This window comes from Podarcis raffonei, chromosome 9 (assembly GCF_027172205.1).
Source record: "Podarcis raffonei isolate rPodRaf1 chromosome 9, rPodRaf1.pri, whole genome shotgun sequence".
In the NCBI taxonomy this organism is placed as follows: domain Eukaryota; kingdom Metazoa; phylum Chordata; class Lepidosauria; order Squamata; family Lacertidae; genus Podarcis; species Podarcis raffonei.
Genome location: NC_070610.1, coordinates 59,236,330 through 59,254,631, shown reverse-complemented (window position 1 = coordinate 59,254,631; position 18,302 = coordinate 59,236,330). Strand labels below are relative to the sequence as shown.

Here is an 18,302-nt window from a genome sequence, read left to right as displayed (position 1 = left end):
TTTCTATATATAAGGCCGGAGCCTTTTAAGCATGACGCACATAATAAAGTTGACATTTTAACATCACTTAATAAAAAATGTGCTTCTCATAATAAAGTCCACAGTACCCTTGAAAGAGAGTGATCAAAAGCACTAAGTGGTATAATTAATCCAGTGTTAATTGGTAATTGGAATCTTTGCATTATTTATGCAAATGTACTAAAGCAAGTATAATTTTTTAAAAAAATAATAATAATAATAATCTGCCCCCAAAGGAGGAAAAGTCTAAAGCTATTTTGAAACCATTTGTATCGCACTTAGAAATGTGGCCATGGATCTTCTGTAAAAAGTTCCTTGTAAACAAAGTCGTATTTGTTTTAGCCAGAATCATCTTGCAGATGTGCCTGCTGCTGGATGCTTCTTAAAGTGTATGCAATACTTTCTGTATACAATGGTATAGGTGACTTCTCAATTAAAACTACAAAGGTGGCAATCCAGGGCTCTTTGTGATGCATAGGAAGGTATGTGCTGAAGTTAACGGCACAATTCTTGAAGGCAAAGGAAATCCCACAGGTACTGGAGTGCCCACATGTTTAAGTCTTTATGCGGCACAAGTGATTATTATCATGCTGACACAAAAAACAAAAGGTATTCGTTCCAAAGAAAATGGGATGTCGGATCAAATCCTTTATAACTTCCAAAGTCCCTTTTATGGAGTTCAAGAGTTCTTCCATTTTTAATTTACTAAGTGTCTTCATTATCACATCTCCAACATTGCATTATTCCAGTTCAATTTCTCCTGCGTACACCGTGATCAGCAGAATCGCAGCAAACCCTGTGAGCAACCCAGCATTTTGGATCAGGAAGAAGACTAGATCTGTTTTTCTTCCGGTCACTTTTTCTCTCAGCATGTCATTCATCTCTGGGAACTAGAGGAGGCACAAGGAAGGAAGTTTTTAGGTAAGTGTTGCCATCTGGTGGAACAACATGCTACATTAGAATTTCGTGGTGCTTTTTTTTAATGCATGCATTGATTCATGTTACATTACTGTATAAGATTGGGTTGGGTTCTTAAGCTGCTGGAGCAGCAACGATCTGGGTGTTGTGTCCAAGTGATTACTTCACCAAGAAAGGAACACTGGAAATTGCTTCCTCCTCAGCCGAGCCTCTCTTTGTAAGTTTCAGGGATGGACTCACATACATCTTGTGCAATCCCCATTCACTTAAATGGAGCTTGTGCAAGAAGGCTTCTCAGTAGTTTAAGTCTATGCAATGCACAGGCAGCGATAAGTCCCTTTCATATGGGTGGGCTAAGCAACAGAGAGGGGCAGACCCGATAGCAGCTGTAGTTTGCAAGTAGGAAGCACTGCTTCAGGACAATCAACCAGCAGATGCAAACAGATGTTTGCTAATTGGCTAGTAGCACTGTCATGGGCTGTTGCTGTGGCTGGAGGGGGCAACTTGCCTGCCCAGTGCTGACCCAGGCATCTCCTGTTTCCCTTGCTGTTTTCTGCCCGCAACTGCTAAGAGACCAGATTATTCCTCTTCAGGATAGCTGTGTGTTCTACTTTAGAGGGCAGCCTTTTGTTCTGAAGGGGTGTAAGGCCTCCATCTATTTGAAAGGCTGTCCAGACCAAGTTTGGTTTAAAGCTATGGAAATATTGAAAGTAATGGAGAGGTTGAGGAACCTTGAAGTTCCCAATCAACTGTCAGCACCATCAGATCAGTGGACTGAGCAGACACACAGGTCACCTGGGGTATTCCCCACTACAGTGAAAAATTCATCCCTCTGCTGAAGCATAGCAAATACAGCCATACCTTGGATCCCAAACGCCTTGCAAGTCAAACGTTTTGGCTCCCGAATGCCACAAACCCAGAAGTGAGTGTTCTGGTATGCAGACGTTCTTTGGAACCCAAAGGTCCAACGTGACTTCCGCAGCTTCCGATTGGCTGCAGGAGCTTCCTGCAGCCAATTGGAAGCCGCGCTTTGGTTTCCGAACATTTTGGAAGTTGAACCGACTTCCAGAATGGATTCTGTTCGACTTCCAAGGTACCACTGTACTAGCTTTCCAATCTCTAGACTGCCCTGTGTGATGAAGATAGCATGGAATAAATATATATCATAAACTATCACAGTCTCTTGGAAAAGGGTGTGAACAACATTTAAATAAAAATAAAAATGTTTGTTGTCGATGGCTGTGATGTGCCCTGTATCTAAGGGTGAAGAGTGGATAATAAAAGTCAGTGTGTTGTAAAGGTTAGAGCATTGGGACTCTGGGAGACAAGGGTACAAATCTCCACTCAGCCATGAAAATTGCAGGGCAACCTTGGGCGTGTCACTGTCTCTCAGCCTAACCTACCTCACAGGTTTGTTGTGAGCATAAAATGGGGGAAAGGAGAAGCATGTACACTGCCTTGAGCTCTTTGGAAGAAAAAGTGGCATATAAATGTAGTGAAAAAATAATAATAAAATCAAATATTATAATAAAGTTCAATGCTATCCTACTTTTTCTATAAAATCGGGGGAACTGATTTCTTTCAGAAGAAAAACGGAGCTGTGAATTCTAGAACTTTAATGAAACCGTAAGACATTTTGCACTAGATTCTGTGATCAAAATAAATACAGTTTACCAAGACACATCATCCAGAAATTCAAACAGAAGAAAAAAGAACACACTGCAATGAAAAAGCCCACAGAAGCCACTTCTAACCTGACAGGTAAATGCATCTCTACCACTAACTTGCCAGTTTATCATTGCAGCACACTCTCCTTGGAAATTAATTCAAAGACACTGAAGGGAGGGAACCTTCTGCTTCTGCAAAGTGCTGACAAACACAGATCAACAAAATTGCTGTGCTGGCTGCTTATCAAAGATGAGGTAGGATCAAGTTCAAAGTTTTCAAAGCCCTCTGAAACTTAAGTAATACAAAAACTAGCTCTCTGAAAACACCTTTCCAATCCCAACACAATTTAATTTTCTAGGGATGGAACCTCAGAGGGAGAAGGCAGCCATTAGTGCCATCATCTCCCATTGCAGCTAAAATTTCTTCCACAAAACTAATAATAAGGATGAACTAAGCCATCCTCATTGTTCAATAACAATATTTTTAAAATCCCTCTTTAGGAGCATGAGAAGAGGCTTGCTGGATCAAAGAAAAGGCCCACTTTGTCCAGCATCCTGTACTCACAGTGGCCAATCATATACACCCATGTGAAGCTCTCAAGCAGGCCAGGCACTCTTTTCTACTTTTGATTTTGGTACTCAGAGACATACTGCCTCTACCTAGCTGTCAAACTAGCTGTCAAAGTTGGGGGAAAAGGAGAACTTTGTTTCTGTTGTCTTTGCTGGTTATATTTGTTACAATTTGGTAATAAATTGTTAAAAATAAAGAAGAAAAGGCTAATTTGACTTTTGGGTTGGAACTGGAAGATACTAAGAAACCAGAACTCCTCTAGAGGGGGTTCAGGGACATTACAAGAATGGCTGTAAGTGGAAAAATACTGGCTGAACTGGAGAGGACTTTTTTTCTCTTGGGAAAGTTACAAGAACAAAGTGATGTTTTGGCTACAAATGTTACAATATTGAATGAAACAGTAAATAAAACTACTGAGCCTGGAAGGGACTTGACTCAAGTCTTTGCAGCTGAACAAGAAATTTTTGCAGCTGAACTAAAAATCTCTGCAGCTGAACAAGAAAAGAAATCTGAGAAATTTGAGGATGTGAGGAAAGAGATATATGATGATTTGAAGGAAAAGGAAGGAGGAGCTATAATGCCACAGATGATTAAGGAGAGCCAGAGGCCGGTTAAGATGGATACAAAGCAAAATAAGAACAGGATGATGGAAATTTGGTTTGAATTGAAGAATGGAGAATGGAGAGATCTCCTCATGTGGAGATCTGAAGACCTATGGATTACAAACCTGGCTAAAGTGGAAACTGGAGCTTTTGGGACATTTGGACTTAAGAGAAGCAAGAAACAAGATTTCGGCTCCACTTTTAAATATGGAGGTCTGGCTGGAAGAAACATGGACCTTATTGGGACAGAGCTTCTTCGAGATTTGGTGTCCAATACAAAGGACTATCAAAAAAACCGGCAGAGAGGAATTGAGAGAGAATTAAGAGCCTCGGACGTGAGGTCACCAGGCTGACAGCAGATAGACTGACGGACATTTGTTGGGGTTCGAAACCGGGAAAGGGGGGGTGGGGCTTTGGGAATCCAAAGGGTGTACAATTATACTCTGTTTCCTTTTATTCTGTTTTGCTACTAATATAAAAATGGGGAATTCGTGGAAGGGAATTGGGGTCGACCTTAGAAAAAGATTTTTAAGAATAAGTACTGATGTATAAAGACTGAGGTTTATAAGTTAAAATTGGTTAACTAAAATGAATTAAATATAATAAGGTAAAATTTGGGGACAAGAACTTGCTGAGCTAAAAATTGGAACTGGAATACAAGAAGGGGAGGTGTGGGAAAGTCAAGGAAATATGTTGAAAGTAAGGAATGTAAATTTTATGTGTTTTTAATTGTTTTTTTGTTTTTTCTCTATTTTTTTGAAAACTTCAATAAATATCTATTAAAAAAAAAAATAGACCTTGATGAAAACAAGGCCTGTTGGTACATGAGTAGCACCTGTCTGCATCACCCACAGTCTCTTCGGGTCTATTCTCAACCCCAAACAGCTTCTTGGAGGGCTTCTGAACACTGTAGCTATGACTCACCCACTTCAGTTGGCTTTAAGGCTCAAAAGCACTCTCAGCTCTGAATGCTGACCCTTCCTAGGAGGGGTCAACAGTTAACGTTCTCTTGGAGATCAATCAAGCACCTCCTTCAGCATACTTGAGATTCAAAGTCTTTTCTCTCCCACCCCCTTGAGATGCAAAGACTTGCATAGGCATATCTACTTTAATCAATCAACACACAATGATCATTGTCCAATGAAGAGATAACTGTAAACAAAGCTTTGTTCTCGGTAAGTAAAGGTAAAGGTACCCCTGCCCGTACGGGCCAGTCTTGACAGACTCTGGGGTTGTGCGCCCATCTCACTTAAGAAGCCAGGGGCCAGCGCTGTCCGCAGACACTTCCGGGTCACGTGGCCAGCATGACAAAGCTGCATCTGGCGAGCCAGCGCAGCACACGGAAACGCCGTTTACCTTCCCGCCAGTAAGCGGTCCCTATTTATCTACTTGCACCTGGGGGTGCTTTCGAACTGCTAGGTTGGCAGGCGCTGGGACTGAGCAACGGGAGCGCACCCCGCCGCGGGGATTCGAACCGCCGACCTTTCAATCGGCAAGCCCTAGGCACTGAGGCTTTTACCCACAGCGCCACCCGCGTCCCCTTGTTCTTGGTATACTACTGCAAATAACCATTTCAGGATTTCCCCATGTTCTGTTAACAGTACAGTCCTATGCATGTTTACTCAGAAGCAAGCTCCACTGTATTCAGTGGGGTCAATTCCAGTGTAAGTGTGCATAGGGTTGCAATCTTAAATTGTGTGTTGGTTGGCTTCCTTAGGGAATCTGAGGAAATATGCCCAGTGGCCATCCCTTGATGCTTTCACTATACATGACAGAATCATTGTTTTTACTCAGGCTGCAGCTTTTCAGGGCATTTTTCCCTTTGAAGGAAAAGCCAAGATGGTTGGTAACCCCTATTCCACAAGCAGACATCAACTGGACCCACAGTGAGTCCTAGGCCCCATCTACACTATATATTTAAAGCAGTATTTATACCACTTTAAACTGCCGTTGCTTCCCCGATGAATCATGGAAACTGTAGATTGTTAAGGGTGCTGAAAATTGTTAGGAGACCCTGTATTCCCCACACAGAGCCAGAATTCCCAGAACTCACTGCAAAGGGGAATTGATTTTATGTGACTCTGGGAATTGTAGCTCTGTGGAGGGAATAGCGATCTCCTTACAACTCACAGCACCCTTAACAAACAGGATTGCAGGAAAGGGGAGCTATGGCTGCTTAAAGGGGTGTAATATTGCTTGAAATAGAGAGATATTTAAACATCCCCAGAATCGATAGACATTGCAGATGTTTTTTGAATGTGCTGGACACAGTAGAATATATCATTTTCTACTGTCTATTGTACAACCAGCTACACAAAGGCATGCTATTCCCCCTTTTTGGATAGTCTAACATCACAGCACAATGAAAATATCAGATTCTATCTGTCTGACATTAACTGCAAGGGTGGCTGAGTTTCTATCAATAGTATCTTTCAGAGTGGTGAATGGCACTATTTAGCAGGAAAAAAACTCCAATGAAAATCCTCGTTATTACATATTTTTACATGGCTGTTTATTTGTATATATTTTAATTTTTTACTTATGGATGTTTTATGATGGCCTATATTTGTAATGCCTAATAAAGGTTTGGCGAAGTAAGTAAGAAATATAGAGTACAGACTGGGCCTTACTTCAATACTGGTGGTGGGAAAGCATGTTCCATTGCTCCTGAAGGTGACATGCTAGCTCAGAGGGCATAGGCCAGTCCATCACTTTGCAGGAGCAAAATGGCCAGTTGGTTCAAGAGGATTTGAGGGGTGGGATCCTGCCACCCCCCTCCAGCACCTGCTGCCCAAGGCAGTTGACTCCCTCTGCCTAGTGGTAGGGCAAGCCCTGGGTGCCTTCAGGGATGATGGCTGAAGCACTTTGTCATTCAGCCCCCAGATGAGTCTTTCTTCAAAAAACCTGCCTACTAGTGAAGGGAAGGAGAGCACCCTTCGCTTGAACACCAATTCCCACTACACGTGGGCAGCTGCAATTGCATGATGGCAGCCACCATGTGAAACAATTCAAACTTAACTTATTTAAACTGAGTTTAATGCTGTCTTTTTAAATGTTGTAACCTGCCCTGGGACCTCGTGGTGGATAAGAAATTGAATTAATAAGAATAACATGCTTCCACTTGGTACTCTTGACACATCATCTAGTCCAGAGTTCTTCAACATTGGGTTCCTAGTTCCCATCATCCCTGATCATAGGCTAATCTGGTTAGGGATTATGGGAGTTGTAGTTGAGCAACAGCTGCAGACTCAAGGTTGCAGAACACTGACTAGTCCATCCACGCATGATGTAGCTATTAAGGATGTAGAACTGAGGTGATAAAATGCTAGACTGTACCATTCCAGAATGCAGGTGGGAGGTAATATTATTCAATATAAAAAGCTTCCTACCTATAGAAACACAGGAGAACTCTGCTAAAGTTTTCTCAGAGATGCACTTAATTTACTCTATGTAGAAAGCTTGTTTTCCATGGGGGACTATTCAGAAATATGAGTCCTCCTGCTTGCATTCTGAATCCTACCACTTCGCCCTGCTTAAAGTGCAAATCAGCTTGTAATGAGCAAGTGAGAGATGGAAGAGAGAAACAAGAGTTCTAACAAATCCTACCTGTTTCTAGACAGAGAGGAACAAGGTAGAATTCAGCAGAAAAACAGGAGTCTGTACTGAGCATTCACACACATCATTTACATTTTGTTCAGACACAACATTAACGGTTCCGGTCTAGACACCTACAGACACAGAGATTAGAAAGGTAGACAGAGAAACCTATCACCTATTGGCTTTAAAACAAGGATGTAAACATGGTAATACTGAAAAGAGTCAGAGAGATAGACAGCAATGGTAGTTTCCTAGCTGGCCCTTTGCCCTTAGCAGAGAGAAGAGGTTCCAATCACAGAATCACAGAACTGTAGAGCTGCAAGGGACCCCAATGGTCATCTAGCACAACCCCTTGCAATGCAGAAATAGAAACCAACAGAGCTATATTCCTCTTTTATGCAGAAAGATGCCTAAAAGAGCAAACACTGGACTCACTGAATGCACAGTGACCTTTGTACTGGGTTTGTTCATGTGTCTCTATAATTTGAAGGCAAAAACAACTCTCAAAAAATAAGTCCTCTCCATCCTAGTCACTGCTTTCTCCACTCATCCTTTCCCATTACTGATCTTCTGTTTTGTTCTGGCGATGTTGCACATGTGACTCTTGTTGCAACAATAAAGGTCAGGTCTTCTGACTGCCGTTTAGCTATCTGGCTTCTTAGCCGAATATAAGAATTGTGGTTCCATGAGGATAAATGGTCTGATTCATACATACACGCAGTATTCATACAATATAGTAGGAGCTCACCATATCTGCCAGGGAAATGTATAGGAACATGCCTCCAGCGATTGCAAAGATAATGTTTGGAGCAAAGTTGTTGCCCACTACTATACCGAAAGCTAGTCCAACATAGCAGGAGCATGCTGATATGAAATTGAAAAACAAGGCCTGCCGAGTGCTCATTCCTGCATTAAGAAGGATGACAAAATCCCCTGGGAAAAGAAAAGCAGGGAAATGGTCAACAAGCAATATTATCATTATTGTTATACATTCCACACACACATACCCCACTCCCAACAAGAGAATTAAAAAGACATGGGTGGTGCGTATGAAAATTATAGTGACACCATCATTTCATTTTTCCATTTCAGTGCGGCAGAACACTTGTTGGTTGTCTCTTGTTTGATGAGAACTCTCTTAATGCATTCATCTAACAGCTAGCTGAGTTAATGGAAAACATCTTACCCAGTTCGTGAGGAAACTCTTCACATAAGATTGCTATAGATGTGCTAATTCCTTGAAGTAGGGAAAGGGTGAAAGAAGCACCGATGGCTAGCCCATCAATGAAGTTATGCAAAGCATCGCTCAGCGTGATCATCCAAGCAATTGTGCCAATCTCTGACAGTGCAGGTCCCCTGAAACATTTACACGAGTTGCTTTCGGTTTCTTCCTTCTGTAGATGACAAAATTACAGAAAAATGAAACAAAGTCCTTTCTCTCCACAGAGAGCAAATATTACATAGGAAGCTGTAGCCCTGTTGAATTACAGTTTTGCCTAAAAGGCCTAAGATTGCAATCCCAACTTCACTTAAAGGTAAAGGTAAAGGGACCCCTGACCATTAGGTCCAGTCGTGGCTGACTCTGGGGTTGTGGCGCTCATCTCGCTTTATTGTCCAAGGGAGCTAGCGTACAGGTACCGGGTCATGTGGCCAGCATGACTAAGCCATTTCTGGCAAACCAGAGCAGCGCACGGAAACGCCGTTTACCTTCCCGCCAGAGCGGTACCTATTTATCTACTTGTACTTTGACGTGCTTTCGAACTGCTAGGTTGTCAGGAGCAGGGACCGAGCAACAGGAGCTCACCCCATCACGGGGATTCGAACTGTCAACTTTTCGATCAGCAAGTCCTAGGCTCTGTGGTTTAACCCACAGCGCCACCTGCGTCCCTCAACTTCACTTACCTGGGGTGAAACCCAATTAGAATCAATGGGACTTACTTTCAAGTGGACATGGTTAAGATTGCAACCCAAGTCACTATAAGTCAGATTACGGCTACTTTTTTGTTTTTTGCATTCTCCATACAGTGGCATTCAAATGGAAGTGGTTTGTCCAAAGGAGGTCAACATATGATGAACTCTGACGCTGCCCTCATGTTTCCAAGGATGCAAAAAAAATATTTGCACAATGTGGCTGCTATAAGAATACACAACATCTTAGATCCCTTCAGGTGACCTAGTTTCTCATGAATTCTATGGCATGTCTAATTTATTTGCTTATTTTTAAAAATATTTTACCCACCCTTCATTCCAAGTAGCCCAAGGGTGGGGTACAAAAACACAGCTTAAAAACCAACAGTAACACTCATTGACCCAATAATACTATAAAATGGGAGCAAATAAAAATCAATAAGCGGCAGCCGCACAGAGATGTACTATTTCAAGACTAGGTCTGAAAACTCAAACTCTACCAATGCCTAAGTGCAAATCCAAACCCCGCTTTGAGTAAAAAATGGAGGATGCTTGAATGGGTCTTGTGATAGGAATTTTATGGTCTTAGATATATGGTAATGTTAATAGCCACACATACATAGATCAGCACAGGAAGACCAACCTGGAACCATTTTGATTCCTAAACTGACCAAATGTTTTCTCTGCAAGGTCAAAATGGAAAAGCCTCCCCATTGTCTTTTCCTTCACAAATCCTGTCTTAAGCGTATGTCTGTGTTTGAATAAGGTTAGGGTTAGCCTGTGACCTGGCCCAGGAACTAAGTATTTATCACTACAAAAGAATAGCAAGGCTCCCCAGGAAATCCAATCAAGTAACCTGCCAGACAGGAGATAAACAAGAACAGGAGAAAAAACAACATGCAAATGTTCTGTTTTAGACAGCTTTTTTTGTGTGTATGTATGATGTTTCTGGGGATGGTCTTGATCTACAGGATGGGAATTTCAAAAGTCTTTATAAGGCCTTGCATGCCATTTTTCTGGGTCCTCCTCCTTTCCTGTGTGTGAGGGGAGCACCCTGTTGCAACAGATCAAGAAAGATCAGGCTTACTAGCTGCTTTGCTTCTCAATATTCTCTGGATGGCCTCTGTTATTTTCTCCTACCAATAGGGAACCTATGTAAGGACTCTGTATGGGCTCTTGGATACCCCATAAGGGGAAAGGGCAATTTTTATTTACAACAGTCAAAAAGAGGATTAGACAAATTCATGGAGGATTAGCTTCAGTCGGTACAGCACAAGTATATTAATCTCAGAGTTGTGTGTTCAAGCCCCATGTTGGGCAAAAGATTCCTGCACTGCAGGGGGTTGGACTAGATGACCAGAGTAGTCTGAACTCTACAATTCTATTATTCTATAAGGCTATCAACAGGAATAACCCTGATGGCTATGGTCTACCTCCACTGTTGGGAGCCAGTATGCTTCTGAATACCACAGGAGCTTAGAGTGCTGTGGCATTCAGGTCCTGCTTGTGGGCTTCTCATTGGCATCTGGTTGCCAATTGTGAGAACAGAATGCCAGACAAAAAGATCCACTGACCAGATCCATCTGGGCTATTATGTTCTTAAAGTCCAGAATAAAATGGGGGAAAATTAAATCCACCCTGTTAAAGAATGTGGTTTGAGCAGACACATTCTTTTTTTTTTCTTCCACACAAATGTAATATTTTCTTCTGATTACAAATAATACCATCATATTAGACAGGGAGGCAAATCATCACAAGGAACATTGCAGCAGGGGAAATGTCACCAAGTTTACCGCCTCTGTAAATGAGAAAGCAAAATGAATGATAACAGCATAGGGAAGTCTCCCAGTTGCCCCATTCTTATCTCCGGCATTACAAGTTTGATTATGCAGGGTCTCTCTTCAAAAGTTGAAGTCACAGAATCATCAGCTAAGTCATCATGGCTCCAGTAAAAAGTGCCTTGGTTGAGCGGTGATACAATGATCATAAAGCACCGTTTGCAGCCGCGGCAGGAATGCCGCGAAAGTGAGAGTGATGCTTATATGAAGCAGTAATAAAAACTGATTGATGCACCACATCAGCTTCCTACAGAAACATCACATCCAAATGCGTCAGAGGTAAAGACAGAAACATGCATTTTGCTCGTATTTGAATGATTCCAGAAGTGTTTCTGCAGACTGAATTGTTCTATTGCACCCTTGAATTAGGAGACAATCCTAAAGGAGAGAGCATAATGCCAATGCCATTGGGGAAAGAACTGCCTTCTATAATCATGCGGAATAAAATGTCATTAAGGCCTGCTTTACTGGTATCAAAGAGAGTAAATAACCTTGCTTTGAAAACAAGCTTCATTTAGGATAGGGGCGGGGAACCTGTGCCCCTCCAGACATTGGACCACAGCCCCTATCATTCCTGAATATTGGCCATGCTGGCCTAGGCTCATGGGAGTTGTAGTTGTTAAGTTGTGGGCGAACATATCAGACGACACAGCGATTCTTCCAAAGCAGCTCTTTATTTGTAAGCTGGAACAGAACTGAACTGAGGAGCTCAGTCAGCCTGCTTATATAGAGCTCCACTAGAATGCAACAGTAACCATTTTCTGTAACTAGCCAATCACCGAACGTCGCTTTCGATCCTTCATTTGCATACAAACTATCCAATCACTGAACGTCACTTTCGATCCTTCATTTGCATAACTATCTACAGTATCCCCCTGCTGGCCCAGGGTGAGAACTTCAGTACATAACAGTAGTCCACAACATCTGGAGAGCCACAAGTCTGCCCCCCTGATCAGGAGGCTGGAGCTTCTGCGCTTTTAGTAACTGTTCCTTTCCTCACTCCCAAGTTACTTTCCAAAGGGATTGCAAAACCACCTGCTTTGCAAAGGCAAGCTGTTTGAATGGCAGTGACATTTCCAGAGAAGCAGGACATCTGACAGCATGAGAGCTCAGTGGGACGGTAAGGGAGAGCAGCCAATTTTCTCTTCAAAGTAACTTTATAAAACGTCACACACTTGACGTCCCATTCATGAGTTACAAAATTCAGTTCCTTTCCAGGGCCCTTTTCGAACTCTCAAGTAACCACAGCACAGGATTCCTGTCAGTATGAGCTACAACACAAAGCCTCTTTTCCAGACTAGTAACAGAAAGCTCCTTAACAGTAAAGATTTGAGGGGAGGTGGGTACATCATTGTCCTTTTTTTAACCTCGACTCCTGACTAAAAACTTCATGTAAACATTACAGGAGGTTTCAAGGGGTGATGTTAAAATATTGGAGTGAATGTGAGTCTAATTAATGCATTAAAAAGGTAAAGGGACCCCTGACCATTAGGTCCAATCGTGACTGACTCTGGGGTTGCGGCACTCATCTCGCTTTTTTATCTACTTGCACTTGACGTGCTTTTGAACTGCTAGGTTGGCAGGAGCTGGGACCAAGCAACGGGAGCTCACCCCATCGCGGGGATTCGAACTGCCGACCTTCTGATCAGCAAGTCCTAGGCTCTGTGGTTTAACCCACAGCGCCACCCACATCCGAATTACGGCATTGCTGGCAACCAAATCAATTAAGATATTGATGGGGATCTGAACAAATAAGGGAGGGAGAAGAGTTGCCCATGTTCCCTAAAGATAATAACGAATGTTGAAGTATCAAGATCAGCGAGGAAATCTCAAACTAGGAGCTCTAAAGCCAATGCATTGGTGTCCTTGTAGTAAGCTATTGGAACATAGGAATCTGCCTTATACCAATTCAGATCATTGGTCTATCTAGCTCAGTAATAGATACACTGACTGGCAGCAGCTCTTTGGGTTTCAGACAAGGAGTTTTCTTAACCCTAACTGGAGATGCAGGGATTGAACCTGGGACCTTCGGCATGCAAAGCAGATGTTTCACCACTGAGCTGTGGGCTTTCCCCAAGAATGATACTGTTCCTCCATGTCCCTGCACAAATGACGCCACTATGCAGTGCATTAATTTCTCCAGTTGTAGCCTGGGTCTGGCCTTGCCTATGCACCCCCCTCTCTGTATATATCAGACTATTTTCTTCCTTGCTTGCTTGCTTGCCAGCCTCCTTATCCACCTGCTATTTCCCTGTGTCCTTGGACAAGTCTACACATGCAGTAGCACGAGAGGGGTACACTGGACTGTACCACTTCAGATTACAAGTGCCAGGTGCTACCGTATTGGCCCGAATATAAGCCGCAACCACAAATAAGACGCACCTTTAAAATTCGGGGGGGGGGCGAAAAAAAGACAATACCCGAATATAAGCCGCTCCCTTAAAATTGGGTTACAGGCTGAATATCACTGCGGTTGGTAGAATTGTAACTCCGAGCCAATTTAAGCCTTTGATCTTGGCAAGCCCGCAAGACCATACGTACAATCGCTAAAATCGCAAATTGCTATTCAATTGCTACAATTCCGCAGGCACTCAAGATCGCAAATTGGCAATAAAACATGTTTTTTTCTTCTGTTTTACCGTATGTCTGTTTCAGCAGAAATATCGTAAAAGCCCATTTTTGTAAGGTGAAGAATATACGCCACACTTAAACTTTTCATGGTCAGAATTTGGAAAAAATGAGCGGCTTATATTTGAGCCAACATGGTCTTTTTTAAATGCTCCTTCATTTTTTAAAAAATCCACACAAGTACGGTAAAACACAATCAGCAGGGAGAAAGACTCTGTGCTCATCCACACCTCCAAGTGTTCCTATTTTTCAGGGACATCCCTGATTTAGAGAAGCCATCCCAGTTTCTGATTTGATGCCGGAATGTCCCACTTGTACTTAGGATTTCCCTATTTTCATCGGAGAATGTAGTCATCTGACCCCCGAGCCGTCTGAAGACAATCCTGTATAGGGAAGGTTTTTTTGAATGTTCAATGTTTTATTATGTTTTTTTATATGTTGGAAGCTTCCCACAGTGTCTGTGGCAATGTCAGATGTGTTTGGTATAAATAGTAAAATTATTGTTATGGAATGGGATGCCCCTATTTTCACTGGAGAAATATTGGAAGGTATGCACCTTACTGTGTGACTCTTCTACTTCCAGGAAGTTTTCTTTTTTTATGCGGGGAATATTCATAAAATGAAAGCACCCACTTGCAGCCTGAAGTTCTCCAGTCTCATTCTGCTGCATGTGTTAGACCAAGCCTTTGTTTCAGCTCCCTTAAGTACTTTGCCTCAGGTCCTCCACGTACAAACTGATTTCTTGCAAAACCTCATACCTCTCGGCTGACTCACCGTCTGAGACAGTCCCAGGTTGAACTTAATTGATCAGCAGCATCTAAGTTTCGTGTTACCCTCACCAAAGCCCATCGTCTCAATACATGCAACTTTGAGTCCAATTGTAACTTGCCCTGGGACCAGCAATATTTCAGGGAGAGCAGGCAAGAAATCAAAATAGTAAATAATAATAAAGAAATATAAATAAACAGCTTTCAAGCATGACATATTTTTTTTCTGTGCAGAGACTCAAATATAGGGAATGCTTTACATGTTACACTTTCTGTATATAGAGGGGGGCAACTGTGGGGGGGGAACAGTATGCTAAAATGAGCAAAGTGTGTATTTTGCCACAATCACACATGCTGAAAAGTGGCTGTGCACCCTCACTCAGGCCCTGCTCCCCTGAAAGTATCTCATTGGCCGCATGAACTCGCACGGCAAACCCAGAAGTATTTTACCGGGTTTCGCCCCACGCGCATGCGCAGAAGTGGTCCTCAGGTTGCGGAAACCTCAGGATCTGACCGGACCTCCAGAACAGATCCCATCTGCAGCCAGAGGTACCACTGTATGTCGAAAACACACACAACGATGTTGATACTTAGCCCTTTCATAGCTAGCATTGTGTTTAAAAGTCCAAAAGGACAGAATTTTGGAAGTGATGAATCACGGAATTGTAGAGTTGAAAAGAGCTCTAGAAGTCATTTAGTCCAACCCCCCGCAATGCAGAAGTCACAGCTCAAGAATTCCTGACAGAAAGCTATCCAATATCTGCTTAACAACCTCCAGTGAAGAAAAGTCTACCACCTTCCAAGGCTAACAAGACAGCAAATACCAGAGTCTGACAAGGGGTAACTTACCGTATTTTTTGCCCCATAGGACGCACCACCCCATAGGACGCACCTAGTTTTTTGGGGGGGAATAAAGAGGGGAAAAATTTCCTTCCCCCCCAGGCACGGGGCTGGCGCGGGGGAAGCCCGAGCTTCCCCCGACCCCAGCCCCCAGAACAGCCTGCTATCCGCAAACCTAGGGAGCCGCGCCGGTCTCCCCAGGCTTGCAGAGAGCTGCGTGAAGCCCGGGCGCGCTCTTCAGCGCACACCAGGCTTCAGGATACAGGCAGCTCTGTGTAACCTTTGGGAGCCCGGCGCAGCTTCGCGCCAGTCTCCCAAGGGTTGCGCAGAGCTTCCTGAAGCCTGGAGAGTGAGAGGGTTCGGTGTGCACCGACCCCTCTCGCTCTCCAGGCTTCAGCGAAAGCCTGCATTCGCCCCATAGGACACACACACATTTCCCCTTCATTTTTGGAGGGGGGAAAGTGCATCCTATAGGGCAAAAAATACGGTATACGGAAGAGTTTACATATAAGAATGCGGTTCTGGCTGTTAAGAAATAAGTGACATTGTTATCATGCTAGAGCTCATTCTTACATATGCTGAAGTTGTTTTTAAAATTGGTATCAGAACATAAATGGATCAAGGGTTGAATTCTCACCCTTTCCTTGATATGTTTTCATAAGCTGGCAAGTTGTGTTCATTCATACCTGTCCAGAGATCACAATGTCATTATCAAAACTCAGAGTTCCATTAGCCTCAGCTATGGCTGGATTTGCGTAGCACATTGCTCCATTAGCAGGTTTGAACAATTCGGTAGGAGGAGGAGGGAGACTTCGGGGAGGTTTCAGTTCTTCAGGTTCACAGTGGCTGTGACTGCTCTAAAAAGAACCAAATAAAACAGGAAAGGTTCAAATGGAATTCAGAAGCAGAAAAGTTGCTCAAATGCATTATGGCACAACAGGGCAGAAATTTGTCAGCATCTGTGACTGAGATATAAATTTGCAGAGGAGACCGATTTGTCTGCTCTGGCCCTTAGTCTAAACCCAAATTCAGCTTTTTGAACTTCTTATTCTGCCCAATTAAACAGGCATGCTGATCTTTAACACTGAAAAGTGTTTATTTTGTGTCCTGCTTACCTACCCACCTGGCTATAGGCCTTCAGTATCATTTTAAGAACTCTTTCCACAAAGAAGAGGATGTAGAATCCGCCAAACACAGCTACCGCTTTTTCAACATAGTTATCGATTTTGGGGTCGAATCCAAATGCCTAGGAAGAAGGTTGAACAGTGAGCCCAGGTTAACCCAAAATGCAATGTGCTTCATTTGGAATATATATATATACACACATATTGTAAGAGAATACTCACTACTCACCCTTTAACCAGAAGCAGTGGGCCACGGTTGGCAACCAGCAAGAAGTCAAGGCAATGGGAGGGCAGCATGGTGCAAACACATCAGGAAGAACAGCATATTGGTTCAATCTGTCCATTGCACCGCACTAACCTCCCTGCCGCCTCCCCTCTTCCTCCTGTCCTTCTTGGTAAGCAACAATGCCCCCTCTGCCAGGAAGCTAGCACTGCAGCCCCACCACACCTAGCAAGACTTGTCAACCTGTTCAACCAAGTTCAGTGCCTAAATTTGCCCTGCACTGTCCCCCATCTGAGCACAACCATATGTAAATGGTTAGAAGACTGATTTACTTACAACTAGTGTGCCAATTTATGGACTTAGGGTCTTTGGCTTGTTCATCTTTCAACGACCTGTTAGATGGGAGAGTAGCAGGTTTCTTAGGTGGGAGAATAGCCAGTCAAGGCTGTCTCATTCTCCTGAATGAGGTTCATGGCAGGAGAAAGAACGTACAGCAGCTCAATGAGTACCCATCTGTTCAAGTATATTTCAGACCTGGTCAGGGGAACACATGCGACAGGATCATGTTCCCAGTTCTACTGCCATCTTCACCCATTTCATCCTTACCTCTGGAATAAGCTGGAAAATTGCATTGGAAAAGAGGGTTCCAATGGCCAAACCTACAAAGTAGGTTAAAATCTTGGGGAAATAGTCTTTCTTTAAAAGAGGAGTTAAGGCCAATCCAAGGAGTGCAGCAAAGTTGATAATAGTCACAGCAAGGAAACCGAAGCCCCAGACTGTACAAGAGAAAGAGAGAGAGAGAGATAAAATGCAGTCAAAATATTAGCCATATTAAAAATCATTTGATATCACATGGATCTGGCAGGGGGAAGTTTACTTATCTCGTTGCTTAACAGCTGAATTAAGTGCATAATGTTTGGTTAATATTTAAGTCAGGAACCAGGATAAGAGAGGAATGTTTCTGCCAATTATTTTAAAATGTGCTGGTTGTAAAAGAAAACCCAAAATAGCCCCTTCGTATAGCTCTTTCGCTGCATAATAAACAGAATTGTTAGGGCAGTTCTGCTGAAAACAATGTATTATAAACCAGAGGTAGGGCCACATTCCCTTCTGTGCAACTTTCTTAGGGCCAAATCCCAGTGGTGTATGGAGCCCGAGGCAAAGGTGGGCAGAGCAATGAATATACATTTCACCTTTGCTTAGCAGGCTAGTTGCTACACCTACACCTCTCTATCCTTTATCCAGACAAGCAAGAGGCATCATCAGAATTCTAGGGCACATTTCAGCCAGGCAACAACATTTGAGGAGGGGGTGAAGAAGGCCAGTGAGAGGTGTGGCCTGGGAAAGGGGGTGTGGCCTGTGGAGTCTTTCAATGATCATCAGCTAGCAAGACCTGGAGAGTTGCATTCACAGACCTCCAAGTGTCCCTATTTTCTAGGGACGTCCCTTATTTAGAGAAGCTGTCCCAGTTTCTGATTTGATCCTGGAATGTCCCGCTTTTCCTTAGGATGTCCCTATTTTCATTGAAGAAATGTTGGAGGGTATGGAGTTATCCATGGGACATGGGTGGCGCTGTGGGTTAAACCACAGAGCCTAGGACT

At 43.1% G+C, this 18,302-nt stretch overlaps 1 protein-coding gene across 2 annotated transcripts in view; it reads right to left on the bottom strand.

The window, feature by feature from the left end:
• Positions 1 to 223: 223 nt before the first annotated feature.
• SLC39A8 (solute carrier family 39 member 8) overlaps positions 224 to 18,302 on the bottom strand; it is a 32,988-nt gene continuing 14,909 nt past the window's right edge. Inside the window, exons 4-10 of one of the 2 annotated variants that reach the window (XR_008332281.1) lie at positions 17,308 to 17,477; positions 16,478 to 16,600; positions 16,041 to 16,211; positions 8,560 to 8,767; positions 8,122 to 8,306; positions 7,383 to 7,504; positions 841 to 908 (exon numbers count right to left, since the gene is read on the bottom strand). Coding sequence is in view for 1 of the 2 variants with exons in the window: in XM_053403950.1 (XP_053259925.1) it covers positions 759 to 908; positions 8,122 to 8,306; positions 8,560 to 8,767; positions 16,041 to 16,211; positions 16,478 to 16,600; positions 17,308 to 17,477 (1,007 nt within the window). In the remaining variant the exon portion in view is untranslated. Of the gene's footprint in view, positions 909 to 7,382; positions 7,505 to 8,121; positions 8,307 to 8,559; positions 8,768 to 16,040; positions 16,212 to 16,477; positions 16,601 to 17,307; positions 17,478 to 18,302 lie in introns of both variants that reach the window. The other variant, XM_053403950.1, reaches the window with a different exon arrangement.